The sequence below is a fragment of the Cyprinodon tularosa genome, unplaced genomic scaffold, assembly GCF_016077235.1.
Source record: "Cyprinodon tularosa strain WSP-4 unplaced genomic scaffold, ASM1607723v1 ctg581, whole genome shotgun sequence".
NCBI classification, from domain to species: Eukaryota; Metazoa; Chordata; class Actinopteri; order Cyprinodontiformes; family Cyprinodontidae; genus Cyprinodon; species Cyprinodon tularosa.
In genome coordinates this window covers 51,779-74,581 of record NW_024039320.1, presented here as the reverse complement: position 1 = coordinate 74,581, position 22,803 = coordinate 51,779, and the positions used below count along the sequence as shown (strand labels likewise).

The 22,803-nt window shown below is 38.8% G+C and overlaps 1 protein-coding gene across 2 annotated transcripts in view; it reads left to right on the top strand.

Annotated features, from left to right (window-relative positions):
• Positions 1-22,738, top strand: part of LOC119797393 — a 52,345-nt gene extending 29,607 nt beyond the window's left edge. For both annotated transcript variants that reach the window (XM_038306461.1, XM_038306462.1), the window contains 10 exons: positions 759-4,256; positions 7,434-7,850; positions 10,601-10,689; positions 12,141-12,356; positions 13,779-13,952; positions 14,339-14,438; positions 14,775-14,906; positions 17,752-17,838; positions 17,962-18,060; positions 21,673-22,738. In XM_038306461.1, coding sequence (XP_038162389.1) covers positions 759-4,256; positions 7,434-7,850; positions 10,601-10,689; positions 12,141-12,356; positions 13,779-13,952; positions 14,339-14,438; positions 14,775-14,906; positions 17,752-17,838; positions 17,962-18,060; positions 21,673-21,700 — 4,840 coding nt within the window. In that variant the 3' untranslated portion in view covers positions 21,701-22,738. The remainder of the gene's footprint in view (positions 1-758; positions 4,257-7,433; positions 7,851-10,600; positions 10,690-12,140; positions 12,357-13,778; positions 13,953-14,338; positions 14,439-14,774; positions 14,907-17,751; positions 17,839-17,961; positions 18,061-21,672) is intronic.
• The last annotated feature ends 65 nt before the right edge of the window (positions 22,739-22,803 follow it).

Sequence of the window (22,803 nt, the reverse complement as noted above, 5' to 3'; positions counted from 1 at the left end):
AATTTTCTCAATAAGGAAAAAACTATAAGTTATTTTTCTAGCTTTGGTTGTTATTCTAGTATGATTAAAATTCTCTGTATTATCCCCATACTTTTGGGGTATGAGTCTTAAGCAATAAAAAAAACCTCAAGGCCAGGCTTATGTTTCATCTGACATTGTTAATCTGATACAAAACAAAATGTTTGGGCCATTTTTTTTCAAAAGGAATATTTGGCGGGGAAAGCATCACGCTTTAGAGTTCATTTTCTTTTCATCAAGATGTATACATTTTTGAAACTGTCATGATGGTGTGCAAGAGGCTCCAGCTCAGGAGACCCATAGCGCTCTCTGCTGGAGACAGGTGGCAGATCTCCAGATCCCAACAGAAACACCATATAGCTTATGCTCCAAACCTTCATATTTTTGCTTTAATGTTGAAGCGTGTAACACAAAATTTCAGAAAAACCAATCATGCCATCAACCAATCAGTTTCAGCAAAATAAATATTTGAAATACTGTAGACAGAATTATCCAGTTGGAATTCCTTGAGACTGTCTCATAAGGACTGTTACTAAAGTGAGCTTTAGAAAGTGAATATGTAGACAGAGTCCTGAGAAATGTCCATTTGAGGACTCAGGATTGGAATGTTAACATTGTTACATGTTAGAAGATACAGCTGAGATCCAGTGCAGTAAAAATAGCACAATTGAATCTGATCCGATTGATTTTCTTATGATTAACTGAATACACTCCCTACTTAACTTTATTTTTTACAACAGGACTACTGCAGAGGTTAAAGACGAGACAGGAACTGTTGGAGTTTGTGCTGGTGGGGAGCAGTTGAGTCCTGACAGCGGTATGACCACCATCCGCAGCAGCCGGTCCTCCAAGGAGAGTTCTGTGTTCCTTAGTGATGACAGTCCAGGTGGTGAAGGTCCACCTGGAGGCCCAGGGGTGCTCTTTCTAAGGAACTCCTCTCCTCTGGGCTTTTCATCTCTCTCCCCCCCTGTCCCACCTGAGAGGAGGAAGCACCGCTCTGGCAAAAGCAAGACAGATAATTTCAGTTTTGACCCACTTCATAGCAGGGACCAGCGACTTCCGGCAGAAGGAGAATTAGTGGATGCTTTAGAGGGAATATATGAAGGTGAAAGAAGAGCTGGAAGCTCAAGCTTATCAGAACTTGATGAGATGAGCCTGCTTGATTTCTCTGCTCCAAACTCCATTGGCGGCCTTGAAAGTAGAAATTCTTCTATTGATCATCATGGTCAGATGTATGCGAATGACATGATGGACACAATGATTCCTCCAACCCCTGTGAACAGTCTGGTTGGTAGCCGTCCTCCCAGCAGTTGTGGTGTCCGGTTTTTCCCAGAAGATGTAGTTGAGAGGATCAACGGCCTACAGCACAAAGACAGTGTGTCATCTTCCTTATCAGAAACTTGGGATGACCTCAGCAGTGAGACTCAAGGAACAGTTTCCTCCACTGATATTAGTGCATTGAATAAGCTCCGAAACTCAGGCAGTCCCCAGACTGTTGTAAGTGAAGTTAAAGACCTAGCAGGTTACATGAGTGAAAGAGATAGTGGAGACCAGATATCAAAGCTGGACGCTGCCCATCAGAGAGTAAAAACACTTGAACCTCAGCTTAGTTTAAGTACTGAGCCGACTGAAACAAGTGAAACCTGGAATCCAGACTATGTATTCAAGGATCAGTGGGAACCTGCAACTTTGGCTGATCTCCACTTAACACCACCAGAAGATAGAGTGTCTTTGAAATCCAAAGCTGCCATTACTGTAGAAAAACAAACAACACACTCTGCATTGGGAAAGAAACCCATCCCAAACACTTTGACACTCAAAGAAGATGAAGTTAAAAGACGAGACCAACATACTGAACACTTAGACTTTTGGACTTACTCAGCTCAAAAGGGATTTCTGAAATCAGATAGCAGAATCACCACCTCCTACCCTGAGTCTCTAGATATGTGGAATATGACAATCAGGGACGACAGTATTTCACCTCTGACTACCCCTGACAATCTGTCTGAAAGCTTAGCTTCCTTCTGTGGGCGAAACACTATTATGGAGAAAGACACATCACTAGAAAGTCCACTTGGATACTCTGATGGTGGTATGGCAATGTGGAACACCACCATTCAGGAAGAAAGCTCTTCTGCAACAACAACCCCAGAAGGACCTGAACATGAAAAAGATCTGAGGTGTGGTAGATCCTTGGTGTCAAATGATTCTGCTGAGACAGAAGAAAAGTGTGACCCTACACCACAAGATCACTGGAGGGGTGTTGAGCACAATGTGAAAATAGTGATAGAAACAGCTGACAGAGAATCACAGGGGGAAGAAATAGATGGTAATCCTATGCAGGGTTTTCAGAATGAGTCTTCCGAGACTGGAAATGAGAACTTAGTTTCTATATATTCAGATTTTGAGCCTTTACCACATGGAAGCACTGACTTGTGGGGATTACCTGTTCAGGGTATGGTCACATCCACCTCTGAATATGACAACGTTGGAGACGGGGGATTTAGCCTTGCATCCACACCTGGTGACAGTGCTAGCCCTGTAGTTGATCTTATACAGATAGAGGAGCAATCTAGCCCTTTTATAGCTATACCCAGACATGTTCAGAAGCAACATCAGACAGCTGAACCTCTGGGAGAAACACAAGCAGATCCAGACAGAGACCAGATGGCAAACCATGTGTTTGTTTTTGACAAAGAGTTGGCTGACCTAACAGGTAGTAAAGAAAGTCCAGTTAAATATAAGTCCAAAATGATAGGCAGTGACAACTTAGACGATTTTGATTGGACTGATCAATCTAGCGACTATTCTCCATTTCTTTTGGTAGATAACTCTACAGCCTCTCTTGAAGTGTCAGAAATACAGAGAGAAGATTCTGAAATTCAAGTAAAAACTCACAAATCACTATCCCTAATGTACATGGGGGGAGACTATCCTTCACCAAACAGATATGATGACTCATCCTCATCAATAGACCTAGACAGCAAAATGGGCAACACTGTAGAGGACAGGTCTCGAGCTAAAAACCAAGATCTGGAACAAAAAGAAAATGATTCAAATGTAGGAGACAAAATAGCACAAGGTACATATTTAAGCTGTCACTCCACAGAAGAAAGAGAGACGCCAAGCAGCCCCAACAAACTTCAATCAGGTCATAAGATTAACAATGAGTGTAGTTCTGATTCAACGGTACAAATAGGGTACGTTGTCATGCCTGGCACAAAAAAGGAAACTAACTGTGAATCAAGTGATAGTATTACACAAGATAACAAGCCTTCTAAAGGAAAACATAAACCCATGGAGACATTCAGTATGCTCTCGTATGCTGTTGCTGCACTGGGATCTCGTGCCAAAACTGCATATGATGAACACCTGGATATTAGTCAACAAACCTGCCAGCAACACACCAGAGGAGCAGAAACCAAAACGGCACCATCTGAAATAACAAAACCTTTCCAATCCAACCTTGATAATACTGCTGATAATCACCTTCTACCAGGAATCAGCATTTCTGACCAGTTACAAAACAGTTATGAAGCTTTGCAAAAGTCAAATTTTGAAACAGCAAAAGAAGAGAGCCCTGAAAATATGTCTGGCTCTGTGGCCAGAAGCATGTCTCCTTCCTTAAGATATCCATCAGATCACTTCCTGAAGACCAGAGAGGAAGTTTATGTCCATTCACAGATCTCAATGGAGGACTCAGATGAAGGTGAGCATTCACCACCAGCACCTCCACCCAGCGCAGCTTCTTTGGCTGACTTAAAACTTTGGGGAGGTCAGTTAGTCTGTCGGGACGTACCTGAAGCAACATCTGAAGCTCAGTCCCCTGCACTCACTAACAGTTCAGTCTCTCAAAGCAGCTCTCCTATTTGTTCCCCATTGAATGAATTGTGTTTTTCCACTGAAAAACAGCTTGGCTTACCATTCTCTGGAGATTTAATGGAAGAGGAACATGAAGATGATGATACAGAGTGTTCTGGCCTTCCAAATAGTAGCAACAAAGAACAAGCTGAACGTAGAGAAAAACAAGAGTTCAAACCTCCTGATCTTTTGAGTTTTACTGAGGAACTTATTGAAACTCCAATGTTTCAACAAACACATTTAAATTATATTGAACCAAAGAGCGCTGAGCTTCCATTTAAAAGAGAAGACTACTATGACTCGCAGCCTGTAAGGACTGATGGGAATCAGCTTACAGTTCAGGAAGCTTCTGGAGACCTTCTTTCACATGTTTTGAGGTAAGCTCACTAAACACGCAATGAGCTACTGATGTTTTAAATTGGTGTGATGTTGAGACATCAGGAATGATGCCTCTGTAACTTTATGCACATGTTTCACATAGGTTAATCCATCTCATTCTTTCAGTTTTCCGGAGGGTTTTGTTTGGTTTTCTAACCTGAGTCTGTCAGAAAATATTAGCATCACTGAGAAACCTGTCCTAATTCAGATGGACAGTTCTCCCTAGAATATCGATATAAGGAAGTGTTTGTGTGTGTGAGAGTGTGTGTAGGTGTTGGATGGATGAGTAAAAAATGAGGGCTACATCAGCGGTGTGGTGGGACAAGTTTATATCTCTGTATCGGTGTGAAGAGATAAAGACCTGCGCATATGTATCAGAGTGCATCAGATGTGTGTTTAGCTGTGAGGTTGATATGCACCTGTGTGTGTGTGTGTGTGTGTGTGTATGTTTTGTTTTGTTTTTTTTACAAATCATTTTATGCCTCATTTAATATGCATTACATGCCTCATTACAGCTGGAGCCCCTCCATTGCTTATGGAAATGACTCCCCTTGCTTTCTAACAAGGTGTTGGCATATGTGTATATGCAGCTTTATAAGGGAGTATTTGCATATGTAATATAATGTGCATCAGAGAATACCTTGTCCGTGTGGTTTGACTTTGCATTAGCCAAAAAAAAAAAGTTGGTCCCCCTATTTAGGTTAAAGACAGAAGTACTAGATATGATGGAATTATGAAATGTGAAGAAGCTCAAAACTGACAGCCTTGAATCCTGTAAATAACCTTGGAGCCGAGAAGTTAAGAATAAGATTTGATAACTATGTTATTTCTCGGTTATATAAGCACACAAACTACTTCAAAGAGAAGACCGTAGTTTCAACAACCCACATTCTCTTCAATATATTATTATTTTAACCTCATTACTTTGATTCATGCACAAACCAAAAACTTTGATTTATTTCTTAATATTTAAAAATGTTCTTAAAATGTCAACATTATTCAAGAAATCAATTTTTGTCTATATTCTGTAATGGAAAGGAAAATCCACCCATCTCTGATAAATACGGCTCCAAAGTAGCGGTAGTTTCTCTTCAACACAGAAAACAGCAGAGGATCATAAATAAGCATGTGACTGTCAGTAAATATTGGATTTATGTAATGCATTGATAAATTTGGTCAATCAAAAGACATGGATACTTAAGGTGAAATTAAGCAAATTCATTTGATTCTGAAGCTCAGAGAATATTGTGGGCTTAGTGATGTAAGAGATGCACAATGAGGAAATGATTTGTTCACTGCCAAATATGATTTAAACACTCATATTTTCACCTGTTGCATTATTCTTCTAATATAATCCAATGCAAAAAAGTAATGCAATTTCCATCTTATATTTTCTTCTAATTAAGATTTACAATTTTCACCTAATTCTTTGATCACATGATGCAATACATGTATTATTATTTTGTAGCAACTTTCGCTCTAGTATTTTACTATGTCCATATTTCCTCTGCAAATAGCTTCATTAGAGGAAATATAGATTCAACTACGTATGTGGCAACAAAAAGGAGAAGTTAAAATTTTAAACTTTAAATAGGACAGAAGTTTCATACTCGTCCCTTTAAGTAAAGAACAAAAAGCAACTGTTTTTCTTTTCTTTGAAAAGGTTCCAGGTATTTAACAGCAGACTTCTGTTAGTAAATTTTTTAGCCCTGTTTCTGGAAATATGTTTTCCTCACATGCATAATAGGTGAGAAATTGTCTGGGAAATGACTTGACATAAGGATTAATTATAAACTTTTTTTAAAGCTGAGATCTAATGGCTCCTCCTCTGTTTAGAATGGTTTTCTTTCCCCCCTTTGATGTAAATAAATTCCTTTACCACTCTCTCAAACCATATATGAACACTCCTCAAAAGAGTGTAACCTCTCCTTAAGGATCCAAATCTTCATATTTTAGACAGATGGGTGGTTTCTATTTCATCTCTGTACAGGAGAAAATCTAAAGACACAAGGGAGGAGTATCTGAGGTCAGTGATAAATTTAACTAGTTTCCCTTTAAAGCATTCTGTAAAAATGCGAATCTGATACAGCTCATTTTATCCATAAATGCTTAAGATAAAGATTCAAGTGATAACATTACTTTTTAATTTAAACATTACAGCATTAATATTTTGCTCACTTCATTATTTGCAAAACAAAAAAACAACCCCTGATCATACTAACCCCTACTGTATCCATCAGAAGGTTTTGCTCCTCTCCCTTCAACAGAACCTCAAGAATTAAGCCACTCCTGATAATTGTATGCCTACATCTCTCCCTAAGACATCTCTGTGAATGATTGTTTTTTTTTTCCCAGTACATCACTGCCATCTACAGAGTAATAAAATTATGGCAGGTTTTCCATGTATATTTTCAGCATTTGCGAAGAACAAATGGGTAGCCACTTACAAAAAAAAACAGGTCATTTACTCATACAAAGCATTTTACATATAAAACTGATACCACAACTACTAATCAATTAGTTAAAGCTACAGTGTGTAATAATTACAGGGATATACAGTCAGAAATGTAATATATTATACATAACTATGTTATTTATCATCATCTACGAGCTCAGCCTCTTAACCTTAATATTTGCGTTGCCTTAGAATTTGTTATTTTTAATTACATAGGAGCGGGTCTCGCAGCCATGGAGGCAGACATCTTTGCGCTACGGCAGCGCAGAGCCAACAAACTAGCGATTGCGAGATCGCCAAAACGTCACAACGATGTAGAAAAAATAACGGGTATATTTATAATCTTAAGTCTACATGAAATCTATACCCTACTCAGACTAATGAAATACTATCTGTAAAATTATCTATGTAAACAAACCTCATCACTTGAGAAGGTAGGTGATGCGGACGTCGTGGAAGACATTTTGTCCCGTAACGCTCGCCGTACTGTTGGGGGGGAGAAGCGGTGGGGGGGGGGGGGGGGGGGGATGTTCATGTTGCTGCAGTCTGCAGTCTGACCGCTAGATGTCGCTAAAAGTTACACACTGTAGCTTTAAATAAGGGCTTCCAAATCGTCTTTTGAATAAAAAATGTGTTACCTCTAAATAAAGTGACGTACTGCGTAATGAGTGTCACTTGGCTCCATATGTGTTTGCACTGATCCCAGATCCTTGTATTCCAGTAACAGAAAACCCCAAGATGAAATGTCCCAGCTCTCATCTCAGCCAACCAATGAAAATGCTGCATCTGAATGGACAGGAAGTTTGAACACCACTCAGGGTCAAAGCAAGTACGGCTACAACTACCACCACATCGACCAAAGAACTGAAAACCAGTGTTCTCACCCACCCTGCATGGACGCCAAGCCTGAATGTCAGCAGAGCGCCTCAGACGTATACGCTGAGTTCACAACCAGTGCCCAGACTGAATACCTCAGACCCAAGCAAAGCCAGCACCTGGATCATGCCCATTTGAATTATCAGTACTTTACTGATAACACATATGTGGAAGAGCCTATGAGCACGTCTGAATTCCAGTATTCTCAGCACGAAGCTGCTGGACACTCTGCAGAGGGATATGTTCACGTTCTCCTGTCAAGGTGAGTTGCACCAGTAAAACGATTAAGATTTCCTGAATGATTTCCTCTTTTCTAACTTATCCAATATGATTATGTTGCAGGTTGAAAAGGGTCAAAAATTAAAAGAGTTTATATTTCAAAAGACATTGAGAAAATTTGAAAAAGGGTCTAAATAAGACTAACCCAGAGGCCTACAGTCTTATTTAATGTACATATCGAGACATAAGGGCATAGTATATATCACATCTGAGCAGGATGTGATACTGCTTTACAATATTGCATCTTTTGATAAAGTGATAATGATCAGCCGATCTACTCGTTTGGATCCTATATCTATGCATTCCTCTTCAAATACAAATACGGATGAGAAAATAACTTTTACTCTCGGTATTTTCTTAACCAGTTTATGTCACCTTTGCCGAAACTCCCTATAAAAAACTGGTCCTCTCCATCAGTAATGTCTTCAACAAGTTCAAATCTAGAGGTATGGTCTGGAAATATTTCAGTTTCACAGATTCAGTTTCTTCAGGTTGGAGGAGAGTCCCTGCCTCAAGTGGAGGAGTTCAAGTATCTTGGGGTCCTGTTCACGAGTGAGGGAAGAATGGAGCGGGAGATTGATAGACGGATCGGTGCGGCTGCTGCAATAATGCGGACGCTGCACCGGTCTGTCGTGGTGAAGAGAGAGCTGAGCGAAAAGGCAAAGCTCTCAGTTTACCGTTCGGTCTACGTTCCTACCCTCACCTATGGTCATGAAATTTGGATCATGACCGAAAGAACGAGATCCCGGATACAAGCGGCTGAAATGAGCTTCCTCCGCAGGGTGGCTGGGCTCTCCCTTAGAGATAGGGTGAGGAGCTCGGTCATTCGGGAGAGGCTCAGTGTAGAGCCGGTTCTCCTCCACATCGAGAGGAGTCAGTTGAGGTGGCTCGGACATCTTCTTCGGATGCCCCCTGGACGCCTCCCTCGGGAGGTGTTCCAGGCACGTCCCACTGGGAGGAGGCCCAGGGGACGACCCAGGACACGTTGGAGAGACTACGTCTCTCGGCTGGCCTGGGGGCGCCTAGGGCTTCCCCCAGCAGAGCTGGAGGAGGTGTCTGCGGAGAGGGAAGTCTGGGAGTCTCTGCTTAGTCTGCTGCCCCCGCGACCCGGTTCCGGATAAAGCGGGAGACGACGAGTACGAGTACGAGTACGAGATTCAGTTTCACAGCCCAGATTTACTTCCTGGTTCATGAGCCAATCATAGGAGACATCATTGAAACTATCAAGAAAATAGGCTCCAAAAGAGTCTAAGCAATACACAAGAGGTCCTTAGAAAGTATTTGAACAACAACTTAATGTACGGTAGGTGAATCATTTTCACTCATCATTTTGAATTTCCTGTCTTGATTTGGCAACCCGCATCACATGCTCTGAACTGGAAGAACAAGAGGATCTTGTTCTTTCCAGTATCTATCTTTAAATAAATCTCATATCATGAACCACACAGCCTCCAATATTCTCCTGGTTCAGGGAAGGTTGGATTCACATCATTTCCGCACTCCATTTCTAAAACATATGCTTGTTTTCCCACAGACTCACATTAAGTTTAGTGATATTTGCAGCCATATCAGCTTTAACTATTTGAAAATGGCTTTTAATATATATTAGGGAAGTTTTTATATAAAGTAGTTTTCCCCTTCCTTTCAGAGGATGGTCTTTGGGATGAGGATGCCCAGTTCACACTGTAGGCAAACCAATTAATCTTAAAGGTGTTATGTCAGGATTTTATGAGGAGTTGTAACCTTAGCCCTATTTAAGCTTTTATGCACCAAACCTGCTTGATCTTGAGACATTGAGAGGCTTAATATTTTAATATTTTCCTCCTCGTACATGTATATATATGTATATGTATATTCCTATATTCATAAATATGTGTAGGACTTTGCAGCTTACCAAAGCTCTCAAAGCTTTCTGTTGAAGTGAAAATTATGAAAAATCAAAACAACCTAAAAAAGACAAATACGATACTAATATACTAATATGCCTCTGCTAAAAAAATCCATATTTTTATTCTGAATAGACAGTTCAATATTCATGTTTTCTGAATCAGCATTTGAACTGGTCGTAGTGTTCCCATTAGCAGTGGCAGTACTGTGCTCATTCTGTCCCACTGTGGAATCCCGATGACCCGCCCCTTCCTAGAGATGCATGAACTCCCCCTGTTAATTACTCCTTGAGTGTGTATGTGTGTGTATTTGCATACGAACACAATGGCCTTTGCATAATTAAACAGTCATGTGACCCATGGTGGATAGTCTGGTCCAGAGGAAGCAGTGATGACAAAAAGGTAACCATTGAACATTTTTGTCGTAGGAAAGAATCTCTGTGCATGTGTCTTTATGTCTGTAGTCGTGTGTCTGTAGTGCTTTTCTTCATTGTTAGATGTCTGTATGCTAATCAGAATCTATTAGAGCAGCTATAGTTGGAGGGAGGTGGTAACACTGCACAGCATTGTGTCCTCTGCCCACATGTGCAGCCTGCGAATAAAGCAGTGGGTCAGTTTCTCTCCATGTTCTTTGTCACGTCAGCAATCCTTCTCATCTTGAGTCGCATGAAAAGATTTTAAACTCTTTCATTTAATGTCATGGGAACTGTTATTTGCTTTGGAGATAGATGGTTGTCTTTGCCTTGTTTGGCCCTTTGCTGTGTGTGGTTGTGCCTCTGGTAGCACTGACCATAGCAATGATAGTTTATGTTATGGTTCATTATTGTATTTTTGTGCCTCTGAGCAGAAACTCCCAGCAGGGAGAGGATGACGCAGCGATGATGAAGAAGATAAACCCCAATGAAGAAGCAGCAGAGGAGCAGGAAAACAGAGAAGGTAATTAAACAGAAAACAAAACTGACATTTTTTTGTTTGCATGTGTTTTGGTTTATATGTTACTCTGTAAACAAGCATTGTGCCATAAAAGAAACTCTTAACAGGGATGAATTGTTTATGTTTGTAGTTGTTTTTTTTTTTTTTTTTTTTGGGGGGGGGGGGGGGTATTTATGTTAACTCCATAACATAACTAACAATTAATGTTATGGAGTTAGACAAATAGGAGTCACATAATCATATTTTTTTTATTGTAGATGATGAGCAGATTAATGAAAAACACATTAAATATCTATTTGATTTGTGATCAGTTTGAACCATTTTTTAGCATAAAAAATATTTGAAAAAGAGCTTTTTTCTGCATGATGAAATTTTGCATCAGAAAATGCAAAAGTGCAAAGTAATAGTCACCTCAGGATTACATACATTTTTAATGTAAATATTACCAAGAAAGTCAAATGTTGCAGGAATTTGAATTGAATATCCTTTGCTCTAAAACCCCAGCATAGAGTTTAGAGAGACTAAAACGTGTGAGCATCCACCAGCATATAGCACAATCTAACTATGTAAGAGCTAGTCTAGCATCTCAGTTTGCAGTGGACATGTCTGCAGAATTAATAGACAATATTTATCACACAAACTCCAGTTGCTACACTTATCTGCACACTCAAGAGTCCAACGTGATTGTCCCAAACAGATGGAAAGGAACATTTGAAGAAAAATAATCTGATTCTCTGATTTATTTGATTTTTGACATCTTCCCTTAAGCAAAGGCTATTTCCTTAAACCGATGTGGATAAACATTGTGGACAGTGTCCAACTTCTCACAATGCATAGAGCACCAAATTCTTTGCAAGAACAACCTCCTACTTAAGTCACCAGCTAGTGACCAAAAAGGAAGGTGACCTTTAGTTGAATAATCTGGGAAATATGAGGCTCTGTGGCAGAGCTCCACATGATGCCACACAGTCATTTTAGTAAAAACTACTCAGCATTATTCAGGACTAAAGTATCTGTGTTGAACCACATCCACTTCTTGGTCACCGCGGTAACAGGCTTGTCACATAATCTTCAGTTCCAGTGATGGATATCATTTACTAAAACTCTAAGGTCCCACACAGGAAAATATGTTCTTCTGCAGTCATTCAAGCTAAGTTTTCAATATGCATGACCAGGTGGCATTTTTGGAAGCCTAGAACATAATTTTCTTAGTTCTTTGTAGATTTTTTTTAATTGAAATTTTGCTAAAATGTTCTGTAAAATTTTTCAGAAGCATCATAGCTATGTTGACAGTGGTTGGATGACAACCAATGTACTCTTTTTACTCTATCACATAGACTTGGAACAGCTAGACATAGAAGCTCATATAACTATCATATAACTATCTGTGGGTTTTTAACATCTTTTGATCATTATTTGTGGAGATGCTCAATATCTGTCAAATCTTTGTACAGACCCCTCCTCATCAGCAGATACATCAGCTGGGTCCAACCAAAGGAGGAAGCTTTCAGCACCGCCACTGAACTTGTCACTGGAACACAGTGAGGGGTCTCTTCTGTCAGAGGATGCTCTGGACACAGATGATGATACCTTGGATACCGGGGATGACCTTGATGTTGATGGGATGGAAACACCTGATGAGGCAGACTCACTTGAAATATATATCCATGGTAAGATATAAGTCTAAGGATTTAAAGCAAGCATGGAGAAGAGCATACAGAATTATGAACTTGTCGGTTCTAAATTTCTCATTGTGCAACAAGTGTTGAGCTAGGTTATCAGAAGTTTATGAATATATTAAATAAATAGAACAGGAAGTTATAGCTAATTAATAGGTCATTGAAATCGGTGGTAAAACCAATAAAATGTTATCAGTTGAATGATTATAACTGCAATTTGCAAGGTTGGACTGAGATATTTTTCAAGGAAGAGTGAATCTGGCCTGATAAATCGTTCCCCGTATAAGATAACCACAAATGACCAAGGGTCAAAATACAATAATACCTTATTAGCTAATAATCCCTATCATAGTATTATTACATCTACTGTAATAACTAGGCAGGCACTAAACACTGCTGAAATAAGCACTAGTCAATTAGATAAAGGTTTAATGCATTGAAAGTGTCCTTTGAAAATCGCGGTAGATAAATGTGAATAAACCCTGACGCAGATAACCAGTCTCACAGAGTATGACTGGTTAAGAAGCTCAAGTGGCAGCAATTTCTTTATGAAATTTTTTTTAAAGCTACAGTGTGTAATAATTACAGGGATATACAGTCAGAAATTTAATATATTATACATAACTATGTTATTTATCATCATCTACGAGCTCAGCCTCTTAACCTTAATATTTGCGTTGCCTTAGAATTCGTTATTTATAATTACATAGGAGCGGGTCTCGCAGCCATGGAGGCAGACATCTTTGCGCTACGGCAGCGCAGAGCCAACAAACTAGCGATTGCGAGATCGCCCATTACGCTCGAAAGTAACTACGGCAAGTTGAGAGAGATGAACTGAGACGGTACTGAACAATAGATGGCAGTATTATGCCTGAGAATACTATCTGTAAAATTATCTATGTAAACAAACCTCATCACTTGAGAAGGTAGGTGATGCGGACGTCGTGGAAGACATTTTGTCCCGTAACGCTCGCCGTACTGTTGGGGGGGAGATGTTCATGTTGCTGCGTTCTGCAGTCTGGATGTTAGATGTCGCTAAAAATTACACACTGTAGCTTTAATGTAATTCTGGAGACTATTTTAATCAATAATTTTCTGTTACTCTGATGCATTATGTCTGATATCCCAAATAGGTGTTTAGCTTTACATTTGTTAGGATATAATTAAGCCCTTATAGGGATGCAACAAATCTTTACTTGACTATTTGATCAGCTATCTAATGGTATTTTGAATTAAATAGAGTGGAAACCTAAATTGCATACACCCTACTTTTACTTTCAGTATTTACTGTAAAGAAAAAAAAAGTTAAGGGACAGAAAATTATCTTTCATTACAACAAAATAAGAATAATATTGGGGATTGTTTTATGCTAAACTGATTTGTCTCTTGTGTGATTAACATCACAAACAACAGAGTCAGAGGAGACCGGTTTGGGTGCAGAAGCAGCTGCAGGTGAGGGTGCAGCAAAGCATCGAGCAGAGGAAAAAGGAGACGGCCGGCTGTGGAGGAGTGTGGTGATTGGAGAGCAGGAGCATCGCATTGATATGAAGTGTATCCAGCCATACAAGAGAGTCATTTCTCATGGAGGTATGGAAACAAAAATATTGACACTAGTTGTAAGACTTGTTGGTTCTGTTAATTTGTCCCTTTAAAAAAATTCCACCAGTGTAGCATAGGGATTCTGTTGATTTAAATTAACCAATGTCTGATTATGTTATTTCCATGTATTTATTTATTTTAGGAAGGTATATTTATTTGATTATTCAGTGACACTAAGGAGGCTTTTTTAAATTTGCTTATCAGAGACTCTTCTGTGTTGCCTGGTTCTGCTCTGCCTTTTTAAGTGAGGTTTAAGAGTTATTCATGTCTGCTAAAAAGTTCAGCTCCCTGAACTTCCCTTTCATTACAATGCCTGACAAAATGAGGAAATAGAGAGGAAGTTATTTTACCAAAATTCTCTGTTTGTTTTTCAGGTTATTATGCTGAAAAAAATGCCATCATCGTGTTTGCTGCTTGTTTCCTACCAGACAGCGACTGTGATAATTATAACTATGTCATGGAAAACCTTTTTCTGTAAGTTAAGTTTTCCATTATCCCCAATTTTATTTAAATGTTCAGATTAGCCACCATGTCAACAAAATATTCATCGTTGCTTCAGCTTTAGAAGATTGGGATTCTAAATTTGACCATTTCTTGAAATAGCCCTGATTTCTTGGGATGTATTTTGACTTTATAAGCATTTATCTTATTTTAAATGTCAAAATAATAACAAAATTATACCAAGATCAGAATAACAAGATCAAATGTTAGCTCAGAGTAAACTGTTGGATTTAATTAATTAGAAAACTGGACAAAACAATGTTTTTGAGTAAATACAATTAAAGTTTTTTAATTTGCCTTTTCTTGTAGGTATGTAATTAGTACATTAGAGCTAATGGTGGCAGAGGATTATATGATTGTGTACCTAAATGGAGCCACCCCTCGAAGGAGAATGCCAGGCTTTTCCTGGATGAAAAGGTGCTACCAGATGATAGATCGAAGGTAATCATTACACAAATGCTTGCTTTCTAATAACAGTGTCTGAGCCTGACCAAACCACAGGAATTATGAGTGGCATCTAAAATGTATCGCAGTCACAAAGCCATAGTTTCTCTATGGAAACTATGAATAGGTTGTAGAAAATACCATGACTGTCATAAATGCTTATACTGTAGATACCCTTCGAAAGACAGGTACCAAGCAGCGGCTCGTCCAGAGGTTTCTAACAACTCCTGCCTATTTTTGCATTCCATTACCAATATATTATTTTAAAAAATGACAAACATGTTTAACACACAGGATTAGATATGGAGTTGCTGGACTCTTTGCTGTTAAAACAACGTTAACCCTTAAAGTCTAGAGGGTTTAGACTAGAGCCTGAAACGGGCCTTGAAAGTCAGCCCGAAACCGACCCGAGTCCGAAAGAACCAGGCCCGTGCCCGACCCATTATGATTGACAGCTTCGTAGAGCCCGACCCGTTTGCAGCCCGACATTTTTCAATTGTGCGCATTAAGGGCTAATCTCCGTTTCACTTCTGTAACATCCATTTTGCATTCATTTGCATTCATCGCGTATAGATCGAACGTTATCACATGATCATTTATTTGCCGCGCATATAACGGTTTAAAGCCCGAGCCCGGCCCGGCCCGAATGAAATAATAAAAAGTACAGCCCGAACCCGGCAGGACCTCTCGGGTCCCGTCGGGTTCGGGCTAATATTCCCTGCTCTAGTTTAGACGTATGTTAATAGGAATATCTGCCCATTATTCCAGGAGAGTATTTTTGAGATCAAACTTTGATGCTGGACAAGATGGCCCAGCTATGTAACAACCTTGTCTTTTCTGAAAGTCACATGAAGTTTGGAGGTCTTTAGTTACTGGCTTTACATAAACTTGCTAACCTGTCCATACGGGCCACTATAAACCCTGTCCTCTGGGATTTTACATGACATTTCACTTTGTGTCCAAATTACTGTTGTTGTTGCTAGTCAGTCTGTCCTTGTTATACTGGCACTAACAGTGGAATACTTTGTGGTGAGGATATTTCACCACAAAGTATTCCACTTGTGTCTTTCTTTCATCTGTGTTTATACACCTCTGGCTTTGGAAGTTATGAAAGAACCCGAATTGTTTATTTTAATGGATGATCAAGGCACTTGAGTATTAAAGCATGCTGTTATTTCACTGAATGAAGTACAGAATCACATTCAGATATTGGTGCATTTCTCAATCAGTATTACCAGTTGCTCATTTAAGAGTAATCTATAAAGTTATCTGAATTGCTATGCTCACAAAGTTAGAGTATATTCATCAATTAAACTAGTTTAAGTTCAGTAAACAAAAAACCTTCTCAGGTGTTTGGAGCCATATAAAAAACTTCTTCATTGTTACTCCTCTGGCTCTGGAGCAGCAACAGACAGAATGGAGATGACCAAAATCTTTACTAATGTTTATTCTAAGCCAATAAAGTGAAGCAAATGAAATGATAAGGAGCAGGTTCTCAGTCTGAAGCTGTAAAGCATCTTGCAAAGGAGCTACGGCTAGAGGATGAAGGCAATGGATCAGAAGCTGGAGCGCACAGAAACAAACTCACTGAGAGCAAATCCTTAATTAATGCTTTGCAGGATTAATACATTATAGACAATCTGCTAGCCTCTAGGGTTGTCACGATACTAAACATTTCAACTCAATTCAATTTCAATTCAGTTTATTTATATAGCGCCAAATTCACAACACATGTCATCTCAAGGCACTTTACAGTTCAACCAGATCATACAGTCAAATTGATACAAAGTTTTCTATCTAAGGAAAACCAGTTGATTGCATTGACTCATTGACTCAAATACAATCCCTCACACTAAGCATGCTTGTAGCGACAGTGGAGAGGAAAAACTCCCTTTTAACAGGAAGAAACCTCCAGCAGAACCAGGCTCAGTGTGAGCGGCCATCTGCTGAGGCAGACTGGGGTTCAAGGAGACAGATACTCGATACCGATACTAAGGAAAATATTCGATACTCAATACCATTTTCGATACCACAAGGATAAAAGAAAAGACTCCAAAATTCTACAGAAATATTTTCATTAATAAATAAAATACAATAAATAAATACAATAAACAATAAGAACAATATTTTGAGGTTGTTTGCTGTGCACAATATTAAGCAAACTTGATAAAAAACTTACAAAATTAAAATTAAGTGTTCCTTCCTTGGCTATGCTTTGCACACATAACAATGACACTAGCCAAACCAGTTAAAAAACAAAAATAATTCTCAGCAGCTGCACCTGTTACAAAAAAAAAAGTCTGAAACTGAAAAGTGCAAAGGATTATTGAATCAAACAGTGTCCTGAAAGTGCATTGACCTATATTCTGCACTTTAGATGAATGACTGTTTAGGTGCCACTGGTGGTGGCACTGTATCGATACTTTTAAAAACGAGTATTGTATCCGGATACAACGTTTCAGTATCAATACTTTTTTGAGTATCGATACTTTTGACAACCCTACTAGCCTCCTACAGGAAAATAGTAGTGTGGACTAGATGAGGACATTTTGAAGTAACCAGCAGAAAGAAGTTAAAGTTCACACTAGAAAAGGCCTGGCTTTGTCCCAAACATTTGATAGTCAAAATTAAAAACCTGCCAAACAGCAGCATCTCTGTGCTTCTCTGTGGATTTTTTTCTTATTTACATTGAAATTCATAACATTAAATTATTATGTAACAGATAGATGCTGTTGAAACATTTTGCCCTAACACTTCCTTTTCAACCCTCTGTTTTACTCCTTTTTTTATTGATCAAAATCACTTAAATCCTTTTTTACTTTTCTCCCTCCTTCTGTTACAGACTGAAGAAAAACCTGAAGATGTTCATCATTGTTCATCCTTCCTGGTTTATTCGGACTCTGCTGGGACTGACTCGACCCTTCATAAGGTTACAGTTTACTACTGTACCCTATACGCATAAAAAGCATCAAATACTGAATAGACAGAAGCATCACACAGTGCTGGATGAAGACCTACACTAACTAATTGTTATGGTATTTGTTTTTTGCAGTTCAAAGTTCAGCAGTAAGATCAAGTATGTCCACAGCCTGCAGGAGCTAGGAGAAATAATCCCAATGGAATACGTTCACATTCCTCCCAGCATCATGAAGTGAGTCTGTGTCAAAAATAGATAAGTCAACTCTGATAACCACTTTGAATAATTTGAAAGGTAAATTATTTCCTCACACTCCCATCTGGCAGTCCTTATCTGTAAACATTAATGATAGATCATCAATCACTGGATTTATTTTTTGATAAACTATTTGACAATTGCATGTAGAGATTTTAATATGTAACCTCTTTAAAAGGATAAGCTTTCCAAGTTCCTTAATGCATCACCAAATACGCCCTCTTTTTATGTTTATGGTTCTCAGTCCACTAGCTTTGATCGTGCCTTATTTACAAAACTCCCTCCGAATTCAAACAAGCCTCATATTGTTTCCCATAACTGGAAACAGTCATCATCATATACAAAGCAAGGATTTCCATGGGTTTCTGTGGAACTTCAAAGCTGTCCCTGGGAAAATGAAATCCAAACAGAGAAAGAAAACTCACTTTGAAATTCTACCACAGTGTAGAAAAAGTGATATTTTACTTCTGCTTAGTCTTTTAACTTGTTACAATTTTGTGTATTTCACACAGCTGTTTTAAAATTTTACAGAAATTAATTGAGACAACAAATACTTTTTCATAGTAAAACGGCAAAAACCCACTGCCTCTTTTTATGCATTTGAGAATGAAGTTTTCCTCTGCCAAAAGGTTTTTTTTGAAAAGTTAGAACAATATCATTAAAACAAGTCTATATTGAAAGTAAAAAAGCAAGGAAGAAGTGTGAACAAGAGCACCGGGTTCACTGACACACAGTTCAGGTTGTGGCAGCTCTTTTAATGAAATGGTAAACCCTGGCAGCTCTATGAGAGTCATTTCAATAAGAAACAAAAAGACTTCTCATATGTTTATATTTATCTTTCTATTGAAATCTTTCCTGTTAAAACAAAAAAAACAACAGTTTATTAAATCTGCTGTGGTTTTAAGTGAGTTCCAACTATCTGCCTTTATTTCCTCATGTTTTAGCTGCATTGGGCGATAACAGTGAAGGGGAAGTTATTCATAAAGAGAACGATTATTTTTGGGACCAATTTAAAACAGAAACCTGTTTCTTACTGCAAGGCTTCATTCCTATAAGCAAATTACTGACCAATCCTCTAAAATCTGGAAATATTTAAGGTGTTCCCTGTGTTGGGGTAAATGCATCTTACACACGAATCATTGTATGAGACTAAATAGAATCCAATATTATATAATATTATATAACAAGACAATGTCCAGAATCTTATCGGGTTTTCCAAATGATCTCCTGTTTCTCCATCTAAGATCCTGCACCCATTCGTTTATGTTTATATTTGTTTGTATGTTTGTTTCTACTCTTTGAGTGAAATATTTAAACCTAAAAGATTAAGACAGATTGCTTCAAAATAAAACTGTAGTTAAAAACATTTACTAGTCTTGTGCTGATCCCTGTACTCAACCCAATGGTACTAGGTAGGAACGTGGTTGCTTCTTGCAGCTAAAGAGATAACCTCTGGGTTAACATGAATGGATTATTCTTTGTGCAGTCATAGCTGGAATAATTTGGGTACTTGGGGGAATGTGTCCCCAGTTTTGGCTGCTTGTGAAACCAAATTGGATAGATGTCCCTGCGCTGCTGCTACAGGTAGACTGTACTTAAGAGTATTTTTTAGGACACAACAACTTCTTAAATGTCAGAATTAACCTCTCTGATGGGGGAAGCTGCAACCATATGACCTAAGCACAGAAGTAGTGGAAGAGGTAACTGATTTATCAGTATCCTTTGTTTCCTCCCATTATTCTTTCCTCACCGAATGCAAATCAATCTGATCTGTGTGGAAATAAATAGGCATATTTTTCTCTTGTTTTTTCTAATTTCGCAAAACATATTGCTTTGATTCAATACGAATTTTCCTTTACTGCCATTTATTAAGTTTAATTCCTCTGTTTTGTATTTTGCTTTCCTGCATCGAAACTGTAAATCATTAGACCAGTGTTTGAGAGATTAAACAAAATGCCTTCTTTAAAATCTTGAATTTCTTTAATAGCATTGAAACAATTTAATACAATAAATATAATAATATAAATACAATACCTACTGTGTAAATGTTTTAACAGCCATTAGATTTTCAGTACAGTAAAATATAAACACAGGAAGTATATTTGTTGATCTGTTTTCCCCCCTAAGCATCTACTTCTGTCTGACTCTTTACAATTTCTTCATCCATCAATCCATCCATCCATTTTCTAGCACGCTTATCCCGAGAGGGGTCACGAAGGGTGCTGGTGCCTATCTCCAGTTGTCAATGGGCGAGAGGCAGGGTACACCCTGGACAGGTCGCCAGTCCATCGCAGGGCGACAAAGAGACAAACAGCCATTCACACACACACTCACACCTAAGGGGACTGTAGAGAAGCCAATTAACCTAACAGGAGGAAGCCGGAGTACCCGGAGAGAACCCACGCATGCTCAGGGAGAACATGCAAACTCCATGCAGAAAGACCCCCGGCAGGAATCAAACCCAGAACATTCTTCCTGCAAGGCAGCAGTGCTACATTCTGGGTTCTATTCCTGCCCAGGATCTTTCTGCATGGAGTTTGCATGTTCTCCCCGAGCATGCGTGGGTTCTCTCGAGGTAAACTGCTTCCTCTCACAGTCCAAAAACATGACTGTTAGATTAATTGGCTTCTTTAAATTCTCCTTAGGTGTGAGTGCGTGAATGAATGGTTGTTTGTCTCTGTGTTGTGCTGTGATGGACTGGCGACCTGTCCAGGGTTTACCCTGCTTATTGCCCGTAGACCTGCTGGAGATAGGCACCAGCAAGCCTCATGGCCCCAGCAGGGATACACATCACAGAAAATGGACAATAAATATTATTTACTGATAAACATAAAGGAAAATCCTTTGAAATTTCACCTCCATACATTTTGAAGTGCCACAAATTATTTTTTGTGCCTAAATGTGACTAAAATGGTTGTATTCTTAAGTCCTTATAGTACTACTAATACTAATTATACAAATGCTTCTATCCAATAAAAAATGGGTTACATTCCAATATATTTGGGTTAGGCTGATCTAGCTTGTATATACACTGGTTAAAAGTACGTTTTAGAAGATTTAGTTTTCTCTATTTACAATAACTTTAATTTAAAGCCATAATTTTATGTTTACTGATATTGGCTTTACCTTTAACCAAAATTTAAATCAGTGTAAGAATTACCAAAGGATTTTATTCTGGTGATATGTTTACGTAAGGCACATCCTCTGTGCTCATCACCATTTCCACTTACCGGGGGGGATTCTGACATTGTGGAAAAATTTTCAATCTTCTTTTGGAATTAAGTACGCTTGCATGAGTGATGCAAACTGCAACTTTTAAATAGAGCGTGTCCGAGGAGAAATGGGCTCTTGCATGAGTTTAATACGCATTCACTCTCTGGAACAGGTACAGGGTTGTGCAAGTGCTTTTTTTTTTTTTTAAGTGGAGAGGGCTGGTCTTCATTCATACCTTTACATTAAACTGAAACCAACACGTTTGTTTTTAGTGAGGGGAACACCTTCTTTTTCTTACTTGATCCTTTGTCTCACCGTTTAAAGCAAATAATTTCCTTGCAGTAAATTCAGTTCTTTCTTGTCCTCTGTTTCCTGCAGAGTGGACAAAGGGAAATCCACAGTGTGAGAAGACACTTGGACGCTGCCTCTTTTCTCCCTGCATTTTGCTGTACCGTCTGCCACAGCATGTTGGAGTATAAAAGCTTGCAGCATGAGGAGTACAGCACATGGCTGTTGCAGAACAACTAAGTGCGATTTAGAAAGGAGTGTGCCAGAATAACAACGTAACATCCTCTTTATGGAGAGCTTCTGAGCACGCTCAGTTTTGGGAGAGGGTTGTCTGGTAGCCTACCTAGATGGCTGAGACTGTCACTGTGCTGAAAGGGAGGGACTTTGTACTGTTTACAAATCACCTGTGTTCACCATCTTTTTCAGTTAATTTAAATACAATTCACATGTTTACAGCTATACAATACAGTTTTTATACTCTTGTGTAGTTTCTGACGCCACGATTGGAATTCAGACTTAATATGCTTTGATGTTGTGCTGATGTAGCTCTCTAAGGAGACATTTAACCTTTTTTTTTCTAATTTCAGTTGATCAGCTTGTGGATAAAACAGTAAATTGGTGTTATTTTATTAGCAGTGTAATCAGCACTTGCTTGATATGAAAGTCAAGACTGGTTGCCTTCATAACAGAGAGGTTGTGTTGAGTGAGAATTTAACTTTTTTTTTTTCAGTGCCCACCTGTAAATGAACACTTATTAACAGAGCCGTTCATCCAACACCACCCGGTCACTGTGAAAACCTGCCAATGACACTTGAGTCTGCAAAAATGAGTGTTGCGAAACAAAAGCCTCTGAGAACAACAAATTCGATTTTTTTTTTCCTTGTTTCAAATATGTTGCATGTTTTCTTGGAAACCAAAGGGGACGGGGCTTCACAACTGGTGCCACTGCTATGGTAAATGTGAAATGTGTGCATAATTCAAACACTAATGTGCGACAGAAAGTGTTTTCATTTTACGCTATACAAACTAGCAACCACAGTGGAGGTTGAGTCATGTGTGCTTTTACTTGTACATGTTAATATGTAGCTAACTCTTTCTATTCATTTGTTGTAGAGGTCATACGATTGTGCACATCATTAAATGCCTTTCCTCCCAACCAGCAGTCTTTTGCTTCTCTATATTTGTGTTTTGAGCACCAAGTCTTTTTGAATGTTCAAACTT